This window comes from Drosophila mojavensis, unplaced genomic scaffold (assembly GCF_018153725.1).
Source record: "Drosophila mojavensis isolate 15081-1352.22 unplaced genomic scaffold, ASM1815372v1 contig_80, whole genome shotgun sequence".
Lineage (NCBI taxonomy): Eukaryota > Metazoa > Arthropoda > Insecta > Diptera > Drosophilidae > Drosophila > Drosophila mojavensis.
The window spans coordinates 510,532-535,355 of NW_025318906.1; the positions used below are offsets into that span (position 1 = coordinate 510,532).

Sequence of the window (24,824 nt, forward strand, 5' to 3'; positions counted from 1 at the left end):
CAAATTGATTTTTTTGCTTGAAAATGTTTTTTATCTGTAGTTTAAAGTTCTCTAAAGAAGCTTTTAGGAGTTTATCAATTTATCACAGCTTTAGGTACAAGCACAAGCAAATGTCACTCAATCTGTTGGGCATTTAGCGTAGTTTAACAACTCAACTTTGTGTTGTCTCTCTCTACCTCCTCTTTTTCCTGTCTCCCTCCCTCCCTCTGTCGCTGTCTGTCTGTCAAAGTCGTGCGTTCGTATGTTACGCCCACTGGCACTTTAATCTAAAACTCTGAGGCGTGTAACAACTGCAATTTTAACTGGAATTGGAACTGGAACTAGCAGCAGCAGGGCGAGAGAACTGCAGCTCGAACAGAACTGAAGTCGACGCGCGTCTCTAGACTCGAGTCTCTCGACGCTTTTTGGCGTCAGTCAAGCGTCAAAGCGTTTTGCACTTTACGTTGGCCAAGTTTTGTCACGCCCCCTTCTAGCAGTGGCCCGCTTTAAACGTCTCTGGAGTTAGTAGGTCAGAAGTTTCTGTGTGAAATTGTTGTTGTTGCTGTTGTTGTTGTTGACTCTAAAATAATGTTTTGGCCGCTCTTTAAGTACACAAAAGTCAACGTGACTTCTGTCTGTTTTGCTTTGGATACTCAACTTTTGGGCGTTTTTTATATTCCTCACTCTTCTTCATCTTGGCCTTTTTTATAGCTGTCTGCTTTCATTTTTAGACTGCGTTTTTAAGACTGGGTGAATGTCAGGTTCTACGACACAAATGCTCGGTGGCTCAGTGGCTCGTCTGTCTCCTGCTTTAGTTAACCAGCTACCGGGTTTCTCACTTTATGTTCGCTCACACAAAAGACACAAAAGAAAACAGAACAAGTAGCAGCCAGAACGACAGAGAAAAGCAGTGAGTGGCAGAGAGAGGGGGAGAAGGGGGTACAGAGGAAGTTCGGGTGCGAGTGAGATAGACTCGGATTTATAAGTTGTATATGTAGAGCTCTGAGCAGAGACTTAAACAACATTTGCAGACAGACATGATGGACCCTCTCTTTCTCTCACTCTCCCTCTCTCTTCTCCATTTTTCTTTGAAGTTTTTAAAGCTGTCATGAAATTTAATAGAACACCTGAGCCCGGCTTTATGCCTGGTCGGTCATATTTCCTGCTTCTATTTTCTACAAAATGCAACGGGGAGTAAAGGAATATCGACAATATATGTTTGTCATAAAACCATTTTCATAAATTGAAAAAATATGAAAACTAATTCTATAAAACTATATTAAAAAAAAAAAAAAAAAAAAAGTACCTTAAGTTAGGCAACGATATTATGCAAAGTAAATTTCTTTGACCGTTGATTTTTGAACATTAAATGCCACTAAAAAAGCTCTGTTAATTAAAACACCGTTTGATTGTTTATTGCAAAAATAAAAAAAAATTCTATAAAAATTGTAAATTTATAGAAACTCAAAATGTGTTTTACAGCTTAAGGTGAAGTCTTTAACCTCCTTCTTTATAATCAAAACAGCGCTGCTCATTAATTAATCAGAATATGCGATTCGGCATCTCGCTCTAACCCAATAACAATTTGCTTAGCTCACTTAACCACACACATACACACATACATATACATCTATGAAGGTACATAAAGTATAGAAATAGAAATCAAGGTGCCTTAATTTCATGCCAAATTACAAAAGCCAAACAAAAGAAACAATGAGAAAAAAAAACACAAAATTTGAGAGAGAAAAAACTCCATTACAAATCAGAATTGCGGTAAAGTTGAAAAGCGCTCTGTAATTATGGTTACAGTTTGTGGGACTGGGCGGGTGGTAGGCGGGAGAGGGGGCGTGGCAGGGGGCAGCTTTGATTGAAAGTTGAAAATGGGTTTTTTCTTGTTTTTTGCTGGGGCTCGTTTTGGCGCGCTATAAGCGCCCACTTACATTTAGTGAAGCGATCTAATGCTAAACCCAATTCAGCTCAGCTCTGCTCAGCACGCTTCGACTGCTACTCCTACTCCAACTCCAACTCCAACTTCGACTCCACAGGCAAACCAAAGCCGAAACAAAAACCTAGAAAAACGCTTTGTCAGCTCAAATTGTTGCCAAGCCAAAAAACCCCAAGCCAGGCCGAGCCAGCCGGCCTCAGCCGTCGGTCCATTCATCTAGCCATTCATCTGTGGGCCAGCATTTCTGTTTTATTTTTGGTCTTGTGAAAAATCATTATTTAATTTGCTATTTTCCATGCGCTTTGTTCTGCCCATTCGCCTGGCTCCGAAAATGTGCCAATGTTATTAAGCCCGGCTATATTTCGACTAATTATAACAGCTCACAAATAGGCATATGAATATCTAAAATACACTTGAAGAAACCCCAGAGATGGAGCTAAGTTCTACTACACAGTGTTTTCCCCTAGCCAAATGCTACTATCCGGCTGAAACTATTCTGAGAAGCCTTTCTATTCACTATACCTGTATGAAAGATTATCTTTAGTTACAGTTACATTAATATTTCATTCTTTCTCTTTCTCTGTATCTCTATCTCATTTAATTTCCGATTCATATATCTATGCTGACTGATTTCATGCAGTGTAAGCGTATTCGATTACAATTCGTTGCATTTCTTTAATTTTATTCAATTTTGCATTACGCAAGAGAGATAGAGAGAGTGAGACAGAGAGGGAGAGGGAGAGAAGTGCATTCATAACAGACGAGGCATACAGATGAACAAGCTGGAAATGAAGATGAAAGCAAAAAGCAAATAAATAAAATATTTACGTTAATTTATTTACTCAAGAAAAAAAAAAAAAACACAGAAGAAGAAGAAGCGAAATAAAATACATTTCGTTTGCTCTGCGCGAATTCCTTTTTAGCGTTATTTAATTAGTTTTTGTTTGCACCTCGTTGCCAGTCGCTCTTCCTCTCTGCCTTTTCTCCTCTTCTCTCTTAGCCCCCACTGCCTGCCATGCCCCGTTGGCCTGCTTCAGTTTTCGTGTGTCTGGCAAAGTTTTCATAGCATTTTCACAGTTTTTTTTTCACTCACCTGCCTTTTTTTCTTCAGCCACTTTTGCTTTTAAACGTGTTAATTATGCGGCAGTCGCTGATTTTTGTGAACAGAGAGCGAGAAACCTTAAGCGAACTTTTGTATTGCAAATCTTGAAACTTTCATGTCGAGCGACAACGAGAGAGAGAGAAACCCTAAATGAATTAATGAACATTGTTGAAAGAAAGAGAGAGAGAGAGAGAGAGAGAGAGAGAGAGAGAGTGAGTAATTTTATTGCAAAACTTTAAAGTTTCATCCGGAACATAGGAGAGAGTAAACCTTAAACGAATTTTTAGCTTTGAACGAGTCGTTGCATTCATCATGACAGATATTGGAATATCTTTATGGAATTCATGTCAATCATTCGCTTTGATGTGGCAAAGCTTCATCAATGGCGCTCTGCACGCTGATGATTTCCCACAGCTTTGGTTTCGCTTTTGCATAATGCCTGTACCTCAGTGGAGAGGACGGCAGCTCTCTCAGCCCCTCCAGCCGCTTGCCTCTAACTAGGGAGCCCCAGCTCGGCTAACCCGCAAAGCCACAAGTTCTAAGCATTCATGAATTTCTCAAGTTGAGCATTGTAAACTGAGCGAGACAGACACGGAGAGACAGTGCAGCGAAAGAGACCCCATGTTGAGGTGGCAACGACCCAACACGCAGCACAAAGAAGCCGCTGCCACACACTGTTGCAACAACAACAGCAACAGCAACATCGACAGCGACAGCAACAAGCTGGTTGATTGATTAACAACAAATTAGCATTAAAGCAGAAAACGGAGTAATGTTTCTAGATATAGATAAGGCGATAGGTACAGATACAGTTACAGATATAGATATAGATATAGATACAGATATAGGTATAGATACAGATACAGCAATAGTTTCATATGATGCAGAACTTAATGCGAACTGCATAGAAATTGAGGATTCAGTTAAATGGCTGACTGACTGACTGACTGACTGATTGATTGAGTGAGTGAGTGAGCAGACGCTAATTGCAGGTGAAACTCAGCTGTTGTGCAATCGTCTAATTGCGCATTTGTCGATTGTCAGCCATAAAATATATATATAGAGAATATATATTATACGATACAGTGCCTATAGTCAGTTACTCATAGGCTTTAAAGTAGTTCAGGGGCAGCTTTGGCGGGCAGCTCAGCGAGGCAGCGAGGCAGCGAGGCAGCGAGGCAGTCAGGCAGTCTCTGAGTGAGTCTCTCAATCAGTTGGTCAATCTGCATTTCAATTTTTATGTTTTTAATTAATTAATTGCAATTTGTAATTGTAATTTGCCAGCATTGACACAGTTTTCGCACCGTTAAATAAAATGAGAAACTTTCCATTTTGCCCGTTTTCAACTTTATTTTCATTTAAATGTCAGCTTTTCCGGCTGTCGGCGTGACATTTACACAGCGAGTGCGCAATTTTCAATTGATTAAGCAATTTTATAGTTTTCCCTCGAACAAATGGGAAAATGCACAATAAAAAATAAAAAGTACAACACAAAATAAAAGCCAATGCCAGCGCTGTTGCTCGGTTCAATTCAATAAACGCAAAGATTGATTAAAAAGTTCATCGCCAACTGCAATTGCACCCATCAAATATACATGCATACATGTATAAGATACCAGTATATATACACATATGTATATATATTTATAGTTTCAGTCATAAAACTTGCTCATAAATGGACTTTTGGCGTGTGCGCTAATCGAAGCGCCAAATGCTTGCACAGACGGAATCAATTTCCATTTTAATACGTTTTTATAGCTAAAAACTAAAAACTGAAAGCTAAAAGCTTAAACTTCACTTGCTTAGCTATAAAATGGCTACGTTTTCAAGTGGCCTTTTATTTTTTAATCAAATGAAATCAATTCGTAGCTATAATCGAATGTTTTATTCCAAATTGTAGTCCCGCTTTAAGGCTGCTAAGTTGTTGGGCTAAGAGGGATAAACTCAGATCTCTCTCACTCACTCTCAGCGACTGGCTTCCTCTTTAGGCCCTCTTCTCCTTCTCTCTTTTTCCCTTTCTCACTATCACCCTCAATATCCCTCTCTTTCTCCTCTCATCTCCCTCCATCTCTTTTTATGATTCCATTCTATTGAAATTGTTCTCGCCAAGCCCATGATAAAGCTGCTTTTCGACTTGAGCACAGAAATGTCGCCGTCAGCCGACACAGCTGAATGAATTTTGGTTTTATTTAATTCTTTTAGTTGCTTTTTGCGCACTCATTTCCTCTGGAATGTGAGCGATGGATGCGCTAAGAAGAGGTTATTTATCATCCGATGCCACGACAGCTGATAAAAGGTGTCTCCTCGAGCTTACCTGCTTTACGCACACGCATGATTCCCAGCTAGGCTGACGACAGAGCGTGCATGCCCCGAGGCGTACATACCCCTTTCCCAACTCTATCTATCTCCCTCTCTCTGTCTCTTTCTTAATGGCGCAATGTATAAAAATCCAACGAGATCCTCTCCGGGCGACAACATCAAATTATTAAACATAAATTTCCGGCTGCCTTTTTATGCACGTAATTTTGGAACAATTTATCATTCGGTCTACTTAAATTGCTTCGATGACACAAAAGTGGGCAGCGTCCCATTCCGGGTGGGGGTTAGTGGGGGGTCAAGGGTCGCAGCTGCTCGCCTATAAATATTTTGGCGTCTAATTGTTTGGCAAGCCCCCAGCTCAGGCCCTTGAAAAGGGGTTGTCAACGCGCAGCAGCGTCTGCGGCCATAAAGAAATTGCTGCCAGCTTCGCCTCTGCCTCGCATTGCCTTGCCCCTGCTTCCGTATCCTTAAACGAATCTCTGCCTCACGCCAACTGCTGCCTCCAATGTCTGTATCTATGGCTGCCTCTGTGACTGTGTCTATATCTGCGTCTGCATCGCAGTCGAAGTCTGTAGCTGTGTCCTAATGAATTTACGCACACACATCGTCATTGTGCTCCTTCGCGCACAGTGGCGCAAATCACACTTAAGCCACATACAATTTGCAGTGGAAGTGTAGTTTAATAGTTTGACTGCCACAGTGGCTTCGAATGCCTGAATATCTTCGTCAACTTTAACTCAGAGTTAGCTCTTAGCAATGCAAACATTTTTAGCCCACTGTTTCCTCTTCGACCACTGTGACTGTTCTATATAAACTGAACAATGAAATAATCAATTATTCATTAATTTTTGAATTGCTTGTAATCGATTTTTAATTTCCAGTATATATTTAATTAATTTTTCTACCCACTGTGCAGCTCTAGCTCTGCTTAGTTATTATTTTGAATGCCATAAAATACATGTCGTTTATATAGTTTTTGTTAGGGATTTTCCCTCTTCTCTGGACGCATAATTTTCATGCACTTCTCACAGACTCTTAGCCCACTGTGCTTGGGCATCTCTGGTTGCTCTCTGTCTGCCGCCTGCGTCACATAAATTGTCCTTTGCTGGTTTTTCTCGTGTGCGCAAAATATTCTACGCTGTTGGCCATCCGCAACCCCTATCGCTCCCTCTCTCTCCTCCCTCTCTCCTTCTCTGTCTCTCAGCCCATTCATATATCCTCATCGTCATCGTCATCGTCTGTTCGCCTGCCTTGGTTTATTGTGTTTGCTGCGCAACATTTTTGGTTGCTCTTAGCTCATAAATCAAAAAACATTCTACAACAATTGTCTCGCTCAGCCTTCGCGCTGCTGCGCTTTTGCTTGTCCTGATGTCCTGCCGTCCTGCTGTCCGGTTGTCCTCTCGCCCTGTTGTTGTGTCGTTCCTTGGCTCAACCAATTTGCACGCGCCACGAAACAAAACAGCTGCCAGCTCTTGCTGCACCTGGCCCACCTTGGCCACCTGAACTTACCTTGAAATTTTCCCAACAGCTGCGACCGGAAAAACCGAAAAACTAACAAAGGATTTTCCGTTTTCTTCTTCTTTCTAGATCTCCCTCGGAGCGTTCGGGCAAAGGCTGCTGCGGCCAATGGTTCGCCGGACCGCCGCTGCGTGCGCTCATAGCCGTCGTAGCCCTAGGGGGCGTGGCGTGCGCCCTTGGCGGCGCGGCCCTGGGCGCCACAGGGCTGGCCGGGCCGTCCAACTCGCATCTGACTGCAGCGCTGCTAATGATTGGTGAGTAAAGAGCAACTGTAGTCGTATAATAAGATTACGTAAGCGTATGTGTGTGTGTGCTCGTTTATAGACCATATATGTGTGTGTGTGTATGCGCATATAGAGACAACAAGGCGAACAATTGATGGCCAACAAAACATTACAAAAATGGCATTAAAACATTTTGTCGACTTTTTTTCGCGAGGTTTACACAATTTGTTATTGTTGCTGTACAATTATAACAGACATTTGTTGTTGCTGTTGTTGTTGTTGTTGTTGTTGCTGACCCAGTTGTAAGCACAAACAAATTTTGTTAAGAGACACATCCACAAAATGTGTCAATATTTGCAGAGCAGTTAGTTCCGGTTACAAAGTTTTTAGAGATAGAAAGAGATGGAGTGAGAGGGAGGGGGGAGGAGGGTGACTCAAAGAGAGCGAGATACGAGGGAGAGATATATCTACATAGAGCTTGTAAATATTGTCATTGCTTGTGGCTGTCTCTGTTTATGGGTGTGCTTAGTTTATCATCTATATAGATCTGTGGGGAATGCTTTTAGATCATTGTGTGTACACACACACACACACACACACACACACACACACCAACACAAACACACTATAATTGGGTTGTGCAAGTAAATTACTGTACATGATTTTAGATATGCCTTCCATTTGTTCTTGATAAAAGAAACAGATTTGTTCATTAGCTTCAAGTCAATGAAATCTAAATAGGATAGAAATTTGTATCAAATTGCAACGTCAAGTAAAGAAATTAAGATATGAATATGAAAATGTCTTATAAATAGTGCTGCCTTCACACATTTCAGTTTGTTAGTTGACTCTCAGCTTTCTTTTCTATGTATTGGGTCTACAATTTCAATAGGTATTTTAAATATGGTTCACATAACAACAATTCCAACCTCAAGTCATGTCCATTCATCCCAGCTATGCCTGATTCAATCATTCCTTATTCACTTTCAAATTAGTTTTATAGTCGTGCTGATATCACATTGAGAATGCTGTGAGCTCTCAAAATCTCCTTTAAGCATGAGTGACAACTTACATAAGTCGAACTGAGAGTGTTATGAATTTCACACCAGTTAGCTCTGATTTGCTTAGCTCTATCATATTCGCTTTCAAAGCTCTTTCTCTGATTTCAATCTATCTTGCTTCGAGCTTGCTTTCCAAGTTCTCTTCAGGTAAATATGAAATTTTAGCATAAATCAAATTGCAAACTCTTTGAGTTTCCATGAACTTTGCTCAGCGCTTCTATGATTGAATCATTCGCATTCGCTTAGCCACACACTCATGAGTCATACCGAATGGGTTCTCTCTTGCGCTGGTTTTGTGTGCGCTTTTCGCTTTGGACTCACGTAACTGGAAGCGGGGCCAAGTGCAGGTCGAACACGTTGCGGTCGGCGACACAAGTTCCGAGCTGCGTCTTACGGTCGAGGTTTGGGCTTGGGCTTGGGCTTGGGCTTGGGCTGTCGGGCTTTTGGTTTTCGTTTTCGGTCTGGGTATGAGCATTACTTATGCATGCGGGGCTCTAATCAATTGCCGGTCGCTTTTAGTTTAGTTTGGAGCTTAGTTGGGGCACTCGAAGCGTGACATTGCGCCATTTTCTGGCGGCAATTACCAAAAATTGTTGAGTTGTAACGCAAAGTTTTACATAATTTAATGGCAATCAAGGCAGCAGCAGCAGCTGCGGTAGCAGCAGCAGCGACTGCCTCTCCACAAAGCACATGTCGCCTATAATGGAGACACGGCAGGCATCGTCAGCCCCTGCTCCACGCTCCCCCTTGGCTTGTCACACTCATAACAAACGCACAAATTATACTCGCGTTTTTTCCAATACCCTAACGAAAATTGATGTAGAGGGTATGAGGATTAAATGAAAGCTTTGCAGCAGGCAGAGTAAAGAGAGGAGAAGGAAGATGGAAAATGAAAGTCGTTACTTGATTGGATTCGTAGGGGAGAGTATTCTGAGTTATGCATACAAGGGCATTATTAGACTATCCTCTATCGTTCCATCTCATTCTCAGTCGTTTCAGTTCCGCTTCTTCTCTCCTGTCTCCTGTGCATCACTTTACCCTTTCCCCGTGCATTCACCTTGAATAGCAGCTACAAAATTTGCTCAGATCATAGTAGATCACGTGGATCAGGGTAACTTCGAGTCGTTTACTGCCAGCTAAAGCACTTTTACTTATTTTTTTCTTGCCTAGTCGCTGTGCGTTCAGCTTGAGGAGCGCAAATTGCTCATGAAAATGTGCGACAACAACAATAGCAACAGCAACAATATATAATAATCATCAGCAACAACAACAGCGACTGCAAAATGTCGACAATTTCGTCTAATAAAAATGATGTTCACCTTTATTGCCGTCTTTAATCAGCTGCCGGCTGTGGGCTTCAGTCTCAGCCGAAGGTTTTGGCTGCGTCGCCAGCAGATGATGCCATGCTCCACTGGCCCCAGCAGCTGAGTCGCTGGCCGTGCCACAGGCCGTGCCACAGCTGTGGCTGTCAAAAGGAAAGCCCCGACGACTCTGCAGCGAAAGTGAAAGTGGAAGTGGAAGTGGAAGTTGTGGAAGCTGTGCCCCCTGATTAAGATTGACCATTGCACACGTGCCCCACACCCCACACCCTCTCTCCCCATTCCCTATACCACTGCTGGCCACCCCTCGATTGCTTTTAGCCAACTGCCACGCCCACGCAGTATTTGACGTCTAATTAAGCTCGAGCAGCGCAATTACAATGAACAAACACTTAATTGAGAGCTTGCCACAGCAACTTTTACAAATCGCTTAAACTTGTACAATCTATATGTACTTTTTATATATGCAACAAAATTTATTATTTTCTTTCTTGGTTCATTGATTCTCCTTTAGTTCATATAGATATTCATATTTTAAACTATTATTTTTAATACAATCTCTCTCTCTCTCTTTCTCTTTGAAGGAGTGGGCGTGGTGCTGGTCACAGTGAGCGGCGCCGCCTGGCGAATGACGGCGCCCGGTGGTCAGAGCTGCCTCGGCCTGGGTCTGGGCACCAGCGTCGACCTGGCCCGCTGTGGAAGGAGGCCCTGCACCCGAGGAGGCGGTGCACCCCATGGCCTGCTCTATCCGGAGTTTCAGCATAGACCACCGCCACCCTCGTACCAGGCCAGCATGCAGGAATATCGACTCAGGTGAGTGGAGGAAGCCAGCAGGAGGCCAGCAGGAGTAGAAGAGTAAAGTCCAGTCTCGTGGCTAGGACAGCGCAGCGGACATGCTCGGCTAACCGCATCCGCTCGCATGTCCTTGCGCAATTAATTGCATTATGTAATTATACACTGGACTACAAAATTTCCTGTCTGACATTTTTGCCATTAATATTTTTTTTTCTACCTCTTTGTGGGAGGGTTTCATGCGCCAAAAGAGTGCTAAAAAAGCTTTTTAAAATTATGGCTACTTTTTAATACTAATTATATTTTGTAATGTCTGGACAGCACTGAAACAACGCGACACATACAGCCATGTGAACGCATATACTCTGGATCAGGCTATCTACTCCATGATAACTGACTGGTTATACATTCCGTCCGAGTGAATCTTATGCAGAATTTTCCTGCTTTCCATAGCAAGCGCGAATCTTATTAATTTCAAATATTTTATAGTGGGCATAAATTTTAGAGCAGCTAGAGCTTATCCATAGTCAACATAGGTCGTGTACATTTATCAAATATTTTAAAATGTATATAAGTAATTTGTTCTTTAATTAATATTATACATTCTCAAATTGTATTTTTCAGACTTTTGCTTTTGGATCGCGATCGTCAGAATGGAGTGGTGCGCGGCAATTCCCCGCCGCCCACATATCGATCTCATGCTGGCAGCTTGCTGAGGTGAGTGCGCATGGCCAGAGCCCTGATTAGAATTGCTTTACTCTCCCAGCTCCCCACTCTTCCCCTGCCACCTTCTTCTAGCCTTGGGAATTCAGCAGGTTCGCACACCCCTCGTAAATTATTTGTAAAGTTTTTGGCGCTGCAACCACAAAATGTTTACAACAACGCCGCACAGTGCGAAACGGCAATAGGAGAGGAATTAGTAGGGTGGCTGGGTGGCTGGGGGGCTGAGTGGGCGACTGGGTGGCTTTGGTGGTTGACTGGGGTGCGGCTGGAGCGTTGGCGGTTTTTAGCTTTGTGCGGTTGGTGCTGACTGCCAACCGCATTGACACATTGCTTGGGGTTGCCCCGCCCACCGCAAAGAAAAAAGTTTATTCTAAACAACTTTCGGAGCCTGTCAATAGCTAAATTTGTTGTTTGAAATGATTTTTGCTTGATATCGAGTTGGGCGCGTGACATTTGCAACTTAATTGAATTCAGCAGGAGGCGGAAGCAGAGGCAGAGGCAGAGGGAGAGGGAGAAACTCTACTTCAAACAATTGAAATACTAAACGAAAGGACAGGGAAGCTAAGGCATAAATTGGAAACAATAGAATGGGAGAAGCATGGCGAGGGGGGGGTGGCAGTATAATTGCTGCTTTGATCACACAATGTTGGCTAATTAGAAAAGTTTACTTTTTTATTGCCAGCCAACTGAAATATCGAATAGCCGAAAAACTGAAAGTTCCACAGTGTTCGAGTGTTTGAGTAGCCCACTCATGAATATATTCACGAAGACAAATGCAAATTTATGGCAAATTAATTTGTTTATAATGACGCCACAAGGCCACATGCACTCAAATATTTATGTCCGATAATGGAAATGAAAAGACAACAGATACGGCAAGGACTTTGTAATACACATAAGAAGCTTAGAGCTGTCTGCAGACCATGGGGCCTAGAGAAGGCAACCAGAGGGAGAGAGGGTGAGAGAGAGAGAGAGAGAGAGAGAGAGAGCGAGGAAGACAGAGCAGAGTCGACTTTTAGATATTGAGACATGACAAACGTTTAATTTTATGATAAGAAGACTTAGACTTTGACTATAAATACGAATTCAAGTGATTCAAATGATAGGCGGAGTAAGAACGCGATTTGAAATATAATATTCATTAGACTTTGAGTGTAGCTGACTTGAAAAGGAAGGAAAATAACATAATATGAGACCTTGATTATACAAAGCTTAGAATTGGAATAAAAATACACTGGTAGTAAGAAACTACTCTTAAAATAGAATATGTACAAGACTTTGGCTAAACATAAATAGCCCAATTTCTAGAAAAGAAACAGCTTAAAATATAAATAATAAAAAATAGGTAATCAAAGTTCCAGATTTTTCTTGTCCATCGAATATGCCCGCTCTGAACTGTTCTTTTCAAGGGGTATAAAAAGTGACAGAGAAGTATGTCGGAAAGCAAAAACTTATGCAAAGTGTGTGTGGCAGCGAATCGGAGTGAGAGAGTGTGCGAGTGTGTGTGTGTGTGTTGCATGTGTGATGGCATATTCAAATATGATGTAAGATGCGAACAAAGAAATCTGTGAAATTTTACAAAATATTTACACACACACGCATCTCTCGCACACACACACACATACACACACACACTTGAAGTGGAGTTTGCGATGCATAACAAGCAGGCAGAGCGAGTGTATGTTAAAAGGCAATCTGCGAAAGGCAGGCCAGAATAGGCCAGATCCTGGGCAAGGATTTGAGCAAAGCCTAGAGAGAAGGTAGAGGGAGAGAGAACGAGAGAGAGTGGGAAGGGAATAAGCAATTGCCAGGCAAAGCTGTTAGCCAAGTCAATTAAACAAACAAAGACAGAGGCACCAGAGTCGAATGTCTGTGAAAATTGCCTGTTAGGCCAGAGATAGGCGCACGAAAGAGACCGAGTGAGCGAGCGAGTGAGACAGCGGGATATGGAGAGATAGATGAGAGTCCTTGCTTACTTAGTATGCCTGACATTCGCATTTCCTTACGCATTCTGAAATCTTTTGTCGGCAACAATTAAATGCAATTTTACATACTTCAAATTGCTTTATGCAATTTGCATTTTGTGCCCAAACAGAAGAAAGGATCTTTCCATTTTCCATGCTTTTTTGACTCGACTGGCAACAATTGACCGAACGCCTTTTGTTATTTAAATTGACAAAGATCTGGACATGCATACAGATACAAATGCCTGCATTGACTTTGTCTCATGCTTTATTCGTTGTGTGGCTTAACTCTGTTTCCTTTCTTTGCAGAGCCCCTTTGAGCACCTTGCGTGCCGGCATGGGCGGCGGCGGCACCATCAGCAGCAGCATGGGCGGCTCGGAGTACAGTTTGCCGCCCAGCTATCGCTCGCGCAACGCCACGCCCTCTTCGGTCGAGCGGACCATCGAGACGGCGCCCTCGGGGCGGCTGCTGGCCAATGAGGATTTGCCGGAGCTGTCCGGCGAGCAATTGCCAGACTACAGCGCGCTGCAGTCGAATACTTTGCTCACCTCGGCCATTGTGGAGATCGAAGCCAGAAACCAGGAGCAGCAGCAGCAGCAGCAGCAGCAGGCGACGACGACGACGACGACGTCGACCAGCAAGGGTAAAGGCGATCTGGTGACAATTGTCACCATCTCCCAGGCGGACGTGCATGCGGCCAACAGAGCGCAGCCACAGGCAGCGGGGCAGGCGAGCACGCTCGATCAGATCGACATATTGGCGCACCTGTAGCCCAGCTGCTTAGCTCAAGCTTAAGGCCTATTTTTTTTTTTTTTTGTTAAACTGAAACACTCGTTAACCCAAAGGTATTTATTTGTACGATACGAAAACTAAAAGAGAAAAGAAGGAAACTCTGCTCCTAAATGATAGCACGAAACAACTTTGATATCTAGATATAGATAAGCGGCATTTAGTTAAGATATATATACATACTATATGTTTGTTGTACTTGAATGTGTTGAATTTATTTTTGTATAGCATATAAGTGAGTGCTGCGAAACTAACTCTCATATATTGTATGTACTCTATATAGATGCGAAAGTATTAGAAGAAGATTATTCGAGCAACCAATCCATAATCCCATAAATACTAAAGATATATCAAAGTCTTGTAAATATTTCGAGTGCATGCATTAAGTCTAGATTTTTTGCTCCACTATCCAAATATATATTATATATAAAACATATTGAATGAATCTGATGTAAATTCGCAACGGAACGCTACGGTGACAAATTTTGCGCGCATATTCGATGGAACGAATCGAACGGAAACTGAAAATGAAAACTGATTTCTGCATGCGTTTCAAACATAACATAAAAAATAAAATACAAATAATTAATAATAATTAAAGCGAAACAAATACAAGTAAACTAAATAGAAATTGTAGCGCTGTTGTTATCTAACACGGATCGTGCATAAGTACAATACAGTTAGAAAATACTATGTATGTATTCTATATATAGTATATATATAGATATGCTAAATATTATCTTGAAGCCCGCTGCTGGCTGAAATAAACTAAAAACCAAAAACATCTGCAAAAATGTAATGTTGATAAAATGCCACGAAAACCGCAAATTGTTTTTTTCTGTCCCCTCTACGTTTCCGCCTGCCAGAGTTCAGCAACAAAAGGGCGTGGTAGTGCGTCCCCTCCCCGACCCACTCCCACATAGTCGTATGGGCTGCTTAATCTAGCGTAAAGCTTGCGTATTGGCCACGGACCGGGCCCTTGTGTAGGCTTTGGGCTTTGGCAGTTGGGTCCGGCGATTAACACCCAGCACGCAAAAATGTGGAGCGAACACACAGAAATTGACACCTTCTGCCATTGGCGAGGAAAATGGCATGAAAATCGCCTCGGAAAATGCCAAATGAACAAACAACAAAAATTGGTTGAGCATGAAATTGCTCTCGGCTCTCCAAACTGCCGCCTGCGTGTGTTTCTGTATGCGTGTGTGTGGGTGAGTCAAGCAAAGTCCATTGCATACTTTTTGAGCAGTTCACGAAATACGTCACAGCAGTTGCTTGTGCGCTGTACCGACTATGCCTCACAGCTTACAATTCGTATTGCATATTTAAGAAAACCCTGTTGCAGACCCTCCAGTATATGCGACTGTTTCGCAGATCCCGAGCAATGGAAGATCGGGGAAATCAAATATTCCAAATAAATAAAAAATATTATGAAATCTATATTTTTCAATGCAGATCGAAGGACTTCAAAGGTTCGTATCGAAAAGGATATATTCTTCGGAAATCGGGCGACAAATAGTGTTAAGTTCCCGAAGATGTTATAATTCAAGCGGTATGTATGTATATGTGTATGAATTAATATATATTTAAGTCAGCAAACACTGTGAAAATTTGAAAAATCAATAAATTATTTTGATCAGTAAATATACAAACTGTTTTTATTTTATTTAGCGGGGTTACTTTACTGGGAGTTGATATTCAAAAATAAACGGTTAAATATATGCAGAATAATGTTCTTATTCTGTTAAAGAACATTATGGTAACAGTACGCTGTTAATATACTGTTAAGGAATATTTTGCACCCCACATAACGTTTCTGTGCGGCTGGTATTTCACCAAAATAGCTGGGCAAGTTTTGGAGGTACTAGGCGCACAGAGACCAGCAGTAAGGCTAAACATGTTAGTTAACAGTGCATTAGCGTAGCACTGTTGATTCACTGAAGATCTCTGAGAATTTCTAGTCATAAATGCGCCAGTTGTGCTCACTAATATGCACGCACCTTTTTTTCAGGCCACGCCATTGGCTGAACGTTTCTGCCGTACATAAAACTGCGAAACTCTCTCACCGAATTACCTTGAAATCGTTTAGAGTGTCATAGCAATGCACTCGATTGCATGACCTTGAAACTAATTTCTGTGAAATCTCCCACTCAAAGAATTTATGTCCAGCTGCTACGTTCTGCTGCTCGCCTGGTGTTTTTAGTTGTTTTACATTTAAATTTGACTTCAGAGGGCAAATATTTGTCCTCTGGGCATAGCGAAAATGTTATGATATGCAACTGAGTTTATGATCTCTTAGCATTTCTCTACACAAATGCGCAATTAATGCTCACTAATATGCATGTGCCTTTTTTCAGGCCACGCCATTGGCTAATCACTTCAGCCGTGCATAAAACATCGAAACTCTCTCACCGAATTACCTTGAAATCGTTTAGAGTGTCATAGCAATGCACTCGATTGCATGACCTTGAAACTAATTTCTGTGAAATCTCCCACTCAAAGAATTTATGTCCAGCTGCTACGTTCTGCTGCTCGCCTGGTGTTTTTAGTTGTTTTACATTTAAATTTGACTTCAGAGTGCAAATATTTGTCCTCTGGGCATAGCGAAAATGTTATGATATGCAACTGAGTTTATGATCTCTTAGCATTTCTCTACACAAATGCGCAATTAATGCTCACTAATATGCATGCACCTTTTTTCAGGCCACGCCATTGGCTCAGCCCTGCTGCTGCCCATACAACATGAAACGCTCACCGAATGACCTTGAGATCGTTTAGGGTCTCATAGCTATGGACTCAATTGGTTGACCTTGAAACTAAAATTTTCAAGGAATTTCTGTCGAGCTGCTGCTCTTCGCTGCTCGCCTGGTATTTTTAGGGGTTTAACGTAATATTAGACATACAAGGCAAATAAATGCTGCATACCAAAAGTGCGTGTCATGAAAGTCTCGAGTGTCATTTTTTGACCATTTTCGGTGTCCTTCTGCGAGCTTCTGTTCGCCTGGCAAACGAGTGGAAATTTGCTGAAATGATACAATAGGCCAGCACATATTGGCGACCCCCCAAAAGTATGCTACACTAATATTCAATAAACAAATAAATCATAAGCCCAAAAGTATGCAATCAATAATTTTACACTGAAAAAATAATTTTTTATCAACTTGCTGCAAACTTCTGTTCGCCTGGTAATTGAGGGGAATTCAGGTACAAATTCAATGTTTTGACAACAAAAGCTGCTGACACCGAAGTTATGCAAATCATATTTTTACACTGAGCAAAATTTTACATGTTTGTCTACTTTCTGTGACTTGCTGTTTTGCCTGGTTCTTGAGTCGAAATTTGCAACGGGCCAGCGAATATCAGTTACATCCAAAAGTATGCCACATTTATTTTGGTGAACACATTTAATGATATGCCTAAAAGTATGCAAAGCAAAATACTAACTACAAAATAAAAACACAGTTCTTTTAATTTATATACTTTTTCTTTATTTAACGTTTTTTGGGGAAATATAAGTAAAATTTGTATTTAAAAACTAGTTTTTCATATATTAAATCTTAAATCTAATTTTCGACAAGTTAATGGGCTTACCGATAGACTATACAGACTACTATAAACAGAAGACTTTCTAAGTAAATATATAACTTTATAAGTAAATATCTATCTCCGCCACAATGTTCCATTGGGTTTATTCATATGTAGTTATAGCTAACGCTTTCATTGCTCTGCAGGCAAAAACCTAAATGAATTAAAGTTTGTTTTAAAGTCTATGTATTTCCTATATAACTAATACTTACAGTTTTACATCAATGATGAGAAGAACCGTATTGCATCCATTTATTCACCTCTTGCTGTTCAGCTTTATGATACTGTATATGATTTCCGATAGGCATACGGTTTTCTTCATTTTGGGGGCTGACTAGTGATGGCCAAATTCATAGAATTCAGGCTACTCAGAAGAAAATCAGAAGTTAGTTTGTTAGAAACAGCATATTAAAGGCCATGGAAAAGTAAAGTTTGCAGCTATTTGTGATTTACTGTAGGTTTTTAAAAACTCTATTTATTTAACGCGAAAAAGATTTCGAAATTTATTGATAGTAATTTAGTACAAGGTACAATCAATTAAGATAATCTTGATTTGGTTTACAACACAAATTTTAGATTGAGTTTTAGTTGTTTTAAGTAGTTCAATAATTTTCTGATTGCGCTCTGATTGATTTAGGATATATAATATATAAATATACATTTGTTTTTATACATTTGAAATCCTTTTTTGCGCGGTTTGAGAACAGCAACTTCTTCTCATTTGAAACTAAATAACTTTTGTGAAATACATTCAAATATATGTATATAAGCATATAATTCGATTATGTTAAGATGAATAAATAATATATAAATATAAGGTGTGGATAGTCGGATATATATATATATATACATATACATATACATATATATATATAAGGATGCTGCTGTTGAAAACTAATTCGATTTCGTGTCGTTTACAATGCTTGATTTTCTTTCATTTCTTTTTAAAATTAGGATAACAGTTCAAAGAAAACAAATTATAAAGGAAATTAATTAATATTAATTAGGCATCATTTAATTTGATAATTGCTTTAATGAGCTTCAATGCTTAATTCAGAACTGTTGTTGCTTTTCTAATCGTGCTGTTGTTGTTGTTGTCGGTTATTGTAGGTTGGTTGTTGGTTGTTAGTGTGCGTAATCCCTGAAGTCCATAGTCGAGCCATATACAATAAGATCTGTGATTGAGCTTAACGCGCGTGGTTCTTGCAGAAGGGACGTCCGCCCTTATTGTAGAAGCTCTGACCCTCCAGGTTCTGTTTGCAGAACTATAGAAAATAGGAGATTAAGCGAATCCATTGACATACGAACATATATGCATGTATATCATATACTTACAGTGCAGTTGAAGCATTGGCTATGATAGTTGTGGTTCAGCGCCTCCACCCATCTATCGCCAGCTTCAACAGGGAAGCCGCAGGCGAAACACTTTGTAGTGAACAGCTCGTTCCAGTCAGCCTCGCAGTATGCATTGCCATCTTCTAGGAAGAATGGCGTGTTGCCAAAGATCTTGCCGCACTGGCCGCAAGTAAAGCACTCCGGATGGAAGTGCTTGCCAATGGCATTCAAGCAGTCGCCCTAGAAGAGAGAGAGAGAGAGAGAGAGAGAGAGAGAGAGACTTAGGGCTTAACTCTTAGAGACTTGTGCTAGAGTGGAGTGCTTACCTTGATTTTGCCAGCGCATTTGCTGCAAGTGGGCGCCAGATACTTCTCGAAGCAATACTCGCAGTAGAGGTCGCCCTTCTCCTCAACGAAGCCAATGTCCTGCAGCGGACGACGGCAGTTGCCGTTCACGCAGATGAAGTGATCGGGGCACCAGATGCGACCCAGAGCCGTAATGAAGGGTCCCCTGCAAAAGGATGGCAGATTGGAGCATTAGCATTGGGTGGAAGGGAAAGGCAAAGGGCAGCGGGTTGGGCAGGCGCAGGCTGTTAGGCAATTAGACTACTTACGATGTAATTTCCTTGTTGCACTGACAGCATATGGGACGCTTACCATCCTTGAGCAACTGACTTACGGCCTTCTCGTTCTCCTCCGACATGGGTCCCTGAGCATCTCCCAATGCCCTGACACAAACGCTAAACTTGGGCGCACCGCCCTGACTGTTGTTGGTATCCTTGGTATCCTTGCCGCTGCTGTTATTGCTGCTGGAGTTCTGCTTGGGCTCTATGTAGGAGCGACGATCGGCAGCGTGGGTGGCATCCGTGCGCCTCAGATTATTTCTAAAGGCAACTGGCTCGGGCGTCGGCTGCTCTTGGCTCGCCTTGCCACTATCACAGATATCGAGGATCTTGCTCATTGGATGCTGCGCCGGCAGCTCGAGCTGCAGCGTCTGCTCTACACGCTCCACTTGTGGCTGTGCCTTTTGTTTGCCCAGCTCAATTGGCAGCTGCTTCTGGTGCTGCACAGGGGCCGGTGGAGGAGACTGTGGCACAGCTACAACTGGGTGCAGGGCCACGGGCTGTGTAGGATCAATGTGCTTGAAGTCGTCCAGGTCAAGACGCTTGCGCACTATCATCGGACTCTTTGTCAGATTCGAGCTGCTGTTGCTGCGCAGACTTAAGCTGCTGCCTGCGTGGGAGGGCGTGGCGCTGTTGGCAAGTCGCGCCTCCAGCATGTTGGAGATGATCTTGCCTGCCTCCTGCATGAAGGCAGGCGTCTGCTCGCCCATATCCATGCGGCCTATGGACTCGGTCAACATGGCTGTGGCGTCCGTCTCGATATGCTCGTCAGTCGCTCTCTGAATGGGGCGTGGCAGCGTGGCATTTGGATTAGCATGCGAGTTAATTGGCTGAGCAAGCGGAGGAGGCCCTGCGGCAAGGGAATAATGGAACGATAACGAAAAACAACAAACGAAATTGGTTAGGGTTTACAGTTCGTGCAATGAATTAGCTGGAGACTTAGACCTAAATGGCATTGGCAAAGACAATCTGAGATTAATCAGAGCTTCGCCAGCCAAGCCGTATATATAATCGAGGTAAGTGGTTAGCAATCATGCAGGACTTGCTCTCTAAACAGTCAGAGAAGCAAGTCTCAGGTCAGCTGTGGCTTGGGGGGAATTAGAAGTATACGTAACAATTGGAGCCTGGAATTCACCTGGGACTCCAGATAGTAAAATAACATGAATAGAAATCAAACAAAACAAAAACAACAACGAGAACTTGAAACAGCATGGGGAATTCTTCTTCACCTGATCTGCACATTGCAGCTGTTGCACAGTGGGATGCGAACGCCTGGTCCGGCGGCCTTGTTGAGAATGCCACGTCCACGCTTTGGCGCCGAGGTGGCTCCGAATGCTCCGCCCTTGCCTCCAGCACCTGTGGAACCATCAACATTAGAGTTCAACTCGCTTAGATTGGGCGGAAAGACGGGTGGCGCAACTGTAGTTGTTGTTGGCTTTGGCGCCGAAGCAGTTGGCAGCTTGGCCAGCGCAGCTGTTAATGAGGAGCCCGCGGCTCCAGAGCCTCTGAATTGCGCACAGGCTTGATTATTAGTTGTGGTAGTAATAGCAGAAGCTTTGGTTAGACTGGCCGACGCTTGTGATGCTGATGCTGATGCAGATGTTGATGCAGATGCGGATGTAATTGCTGAAGCTGATGTTAGCGATGAGGTCAGCTGCTGTTGCTGAGTCGAGGAAGTTGACTTGAAGGCCGACCTCTGTTGCAGCTGCTGCTGTTGCTGTTGCTGCTTGAATCCAGGTGGAGGTCCGAGCAGCTTGTTGCCTGCTGTCAACCCTGCTGAATAGTTGGGCACGCTTGACTCAACAGCAGCTGGATTCAGAGGAAACTTATCCTCAAAGGTGGGCGAACGCAGCTGTGGGAAGCTGCCCTCGCCTAGCGTCGAGGCGCGAGCACTGATGGCTTGAGACTGAGTCGTTAAGCTGCTAATTTCCTGCTCCAGCCCAGAGAGCCGACGGGCCTGATTGGCCACGAAACCCGTGCGCCCATAAGACGAGCGGCGTTCCGTAGACTCCGACTGTGACTGTGATTGAGACTGCGACTGCGATTGAGACTGCAACTGAGACTGAGACTTCAACTGCGATTGCGATTGCGATTGCGATTGAGACTGTGACTTTATCTGCGTCTGGGAGCTGGAGCCCGTGCGTATCTCGATGGTCTTGGCACTCTGGGTGTGCTCAAACTCCTCAGTAACCTTGCGTCTGCGCTCGATCTGTGTGTTGCCAATTTGGGTCTTGGTTTGACTTTGGAGTTGCGACTGCTTCTGTTCCTGCAGCTGTGAGGACTGCTCGCGCTGCTGCACATTCACATTGCCGATTCGCATCTCTGTCAACTTCTCCGGCTGCTGGCTGTAGCTCTGGCTAGCCGACTGCGAGCTGAGCTCGGAGTGGGCCAGCAGCTGCCCCTGGTAGCTCTGGCCCGTGGTGATAGAGCCCGCCTGCAGACGCGATCCTCCGACTGAGAGCAGCTGAGACTCCGAGGGGTCCTTCATGCGTGGCGCTCGTATGGCCGAGAGCGGGTTCGGCGGAGGTCCAGGCGCTGGCGAGCGTGCGCGATCTGGAAAGGGCGAGGCAGCACGTTGATCATAGTCGCGCGCATGCGTAGCTGGGCACTCATCAAAGCAGAGCTTCTCCTCTGTCTGATAGAAGGGTATGATGGGTGCCGGCTTGTTGATCATCGAACAGACGGACGAGCAGGGCGTGTACGGCCGAGTAGGAGTCAGCGACTGATCGGGCTGTTCATATTCATCTAGTGATTGAAAAGCCATCGTTACTGGACCCGATCGATCTTCAATTATGATGGGCACCGACGGCTGCACCGCTGGCTTACCCACCGAAGCAACCGAGGCAACCGAAGCAATCGAGCCTCGAGCAGCCGTCGATGCCGTCGAAACCTTTGCAATGGGTCTGTGCACAGTCTCTGAGCTGGCACTTGTCGTCGGCTGCTTGGGTGCATCTACGAAAGCAAGCGGCACATTCTCGCGCAGCTCTTGTGGCTCCGGTGTGCGTATGGGGCTCTGGGTGGGCAGCACTGTCCAATTGCGCTGGTACTTGGGTATGGCATCCGCCCTATGCAAACCGGACTGGACGGCTTTGCCTTTCAAGTGGCTGAGCGGGGATGGTGGCGGGAATAGTACCTCAGAGTGCTCGAGTTCCTCGGCGGTTTCCTCGATCAGTTCGTGGGCATCGAGTTTGCAAGCGGTATTTACAGCTGTCTGGTTGGTAGTGCAAGTGGAGGAGGTCAGGTTGGAGCTGGCTGAAAAGGAGGACCGACTGCTGGCCTGGACATGAGACTGGACCTGAGCCTGAGTCTGAGCCTGGGTTTGAGCCTGGGTTTGAGCCTGGGTCTGGGTTTGGGCGACGTAAGCAGAGTTGGAGGTGGAGTTGCTGTTATTGCTGTTGTTGTTGTTGTTGCTGTTGATGTTGATGTTGTTGGGCTGTTGGACTGTGGAAGAGGAGTTAGAGGAAGCAGTCGCAGCATTCGCATTCGAATTAGACGAGTTAGTCTCAAAAAGTTTCATCTGTGTTTGATTCTGGTTGAGCTCCTCTTCCTTTTTGTGAAAGTAGTCGAGTCGCTTTTGATTGCGCTGCTGCGCCTTGCAGTACTTCTGGTACTCAAGATCGTTCTGTTCTTTCGTTAGGGAACTTGTGACAGTGTTCGAGTTGGACGCGGAGGAATTGGAGTAGTTGGAGTTGGAGTTGGTATTGGTGTTGGCGTTGGCGTTGGAGGAAAGTGGCTCGCGAGACGGCTGGAATGCTTGCATGGCCGCAAATGCGGAGGATTTGCGCTGCTGTTGAGGCTGCGTTTTGAAGTACTCCACAGACTCGGGCGGCTCCGGCTTGATGCCCAGTTCCTCCTCATGATCGAGCACCTGAAATTCATACTTCTTTAGCTCTTGCTGTTTTTGCTCCTCCTCACGGCGCTGCGTCGCGTTCTCGGGATTGAGTGGGGTATAGCCACGTTCGGGCGCTGTGCACAGTGCGTCGCACATGCTCAGGTGCTCCTTGGGTGTGGGCAGGTCTATCATATGGATGGGAACATCCCGGTCGAAGTGACCCTCGAAGGGTCGCTCCGGGGCGGTGGTCAAGGCGCTCACGAACGGACTCTTTGGACGATAATCTTCGCGCATGTACGGCTTCATATCCATGGGCGGCGGCATATAGGGTACTGTTTCTTCGGGTAGTGGAACGCCCTCGGCTGCGGGCGGGGCGAAGCGAACTGGAAACTCCGGCGCTGTAGCCATAGCCTGACTGAGTCGATTGCCACGTGGCGGCGACTCGCGCAACAGCTGAACGGCATAGGCATCTACAGCAGCAGCGGGAGCGACAGCAGGAGCCGGAGCCGGAGCCGGTGGTGGAGGTGGAGCAACTGCAGCTTGTTGAGCTGCCTGCTCGGCTGCGTCTTCAGCAGCAGCTGCCTCCGCCTCGAAGTTATCGTCGCAAGGCTTGGGGAACGGACACTCGACAAGGTGGAAAGGCACCTCCGGGGCTGTGGTAAGCACACGAATCATGGGGTTGATCCATTCCTTTGGCATGGGATTGGGTATCTTGGAGGGTGGTGGCCGCTGACGCACGGGTGCTATCTCGATCTTAATCTCTGGCGTGGCCTGGAACATGCGCTCGCTCTCGAGTATCTGGCAGCGCTGCTCAATGATGAGGCCCTCGCGGTCCTCGGCCGACTCGGGTATCGTCTCCAGCTCAGTGTGCAGCTCCTTGATCTCTGGCTCATCGTTGAACGCCACGTGACGAGCAGGTGGAGCAGCAGCAGGAGCAGGAGCAGGAGCTGCACCAGGAGCTGGAGTAGACACGGGACTGGGCGTCACCTCCCTTACCATATCGATTAGCTTGTAGGTGCTCAATGGCGCTGAGAGCGAGTCGACGCACTCCTGGGCACTGCGCCTGCCCGAGGCATAATCCTGCGCGTCCTGATCCAGCTGGTAGTCCAGCTCAGAGCCCGACTGCTCGTAGCACGCCTGCTGCATTTGATAGGCCTGCAGCTGGGCGGCGTACATGCGCTGATACTCCTCCGAGGTGGTTGTTGTGGTTGTCGATGTGGACGTATAGCTGTCCGAGCTCGACTCTTGCTCCATTTGAGTCTGCTGCACGCGCTGCTGCGTCAGCTGCGGTGCTGAGTAGCTCTGCCACTGTGGAGCCTGTGGAGCCTGTGGAGCCTGCGAAGGCTGCTGCGACTTGTTCGCTTGAGACCGCTCCTGCGGCTGCGGATCGAGGCGCGAGCTAGCGCTACCCGGCGGCAGGGGCGGCACCTCCTGCACAGGCTTCGCCACCACCACGTGCTGCGTTTCGGGTGGGGCTATATAGAGTGGTGCAGCGGTTGGTGCCGTATGACTTTCATCCTGTGGCGGTGGCCACGAAAAGCTGCTGCCATGCGAGCGACGGCTGGCTGCCATGGCAACCTCGACATCCTCCTCGTAGCATTCCTCCTCGTATTGCGGCTGCAAGCCTTCCGCCTCCAATTCTGCGCGTCGAGTGTAGAGGGGTCGAGGGGCGTGGTAGGGGCAAAGCAGTGGTTAGTTAGGCGAGAGCGGAGCGAGG

At 44.8% G+C, this 24,824-nt stretch overlaps 2 protein-coding genes across 18 annotated transcripts in view; one reads left to right on the forward strand and one right to left on the reverse strand.

Moving 5' to 3' along the window:
- LOC6578269 (probable serine/threonine-protein kinase DDB_G0282963) overlaps positions 1 to 14,557 on the forward strand; it is a 54,048-nt gene extending 39,491 nt beyond the window's left edge. Inside the window, exons 4-7 of the mRNA XM_002004149.4 lie at positions 6,933 to 7,117; positions 10,052 to 10,280; positions 10,884 to 10,976; positions 13,256 to 14,557. Coding sequence (XP_002004185.1) covers positions 6,933 to 7,117; positions 10,052 to 10,280; positions 10,884 to 10,976; positions 13,256 to 13,718 — 970 coding nt within the window. The 3' untranslated portion in view covers positions 13,719 to 14,557. The remainder of the gene's footprint in view (positions 1 to 6,932; positions 7,118 to 10,051; positions 10,281 to 10,883; positions 10,977 to 13,255) is intronic.
- A 3,754-nt stretch (positions 14,558 to 18,311) lies between these two features.
- Positions 18,312 to 24,824, reverse strand: part of LOC6578270 (PDZ and LIM domain protein Zasp) — a 64,486-nt gene continuing 57,973 nt past the window's right edge. For 8 of the 17 annotated variants that reach the window (XM_032729952.2, XM_032729948.2, XM_032729953.2 and 5 more), the window contains 4 exons: positions 20,505 to 24,747; positions 18,980 to 19,163; positions 18,654 to 18,893; positions 18,312 to 18,583 (listed from right to left, as the gene is read on the reverse strand). In XM_032729952.2, the coding sequence (XP_032585843.1) occupies positions 18,506 to 18,583; positions 18,654 to 18,893; positions 18,980 to 19,163; positions 20,505 to 24,747 (4,745 nt within the window). In that variant the 3' untranslated portion in view covers positions 18,312 to 18,505. Of the gene's footprint in view, positions 18,584 to 18,653; positions 18,894 to 18,979; positions 19,164 to 19,266; positions 20,126 to 20,504; positions 24,748 to 24,824 lie in introns of all 17 variants that reach the window. The other 9 variants (XM_032729958.2, XM_032729959.2, XM_032729960.2 and 6 more) reach the window with 4 other exon arrangements.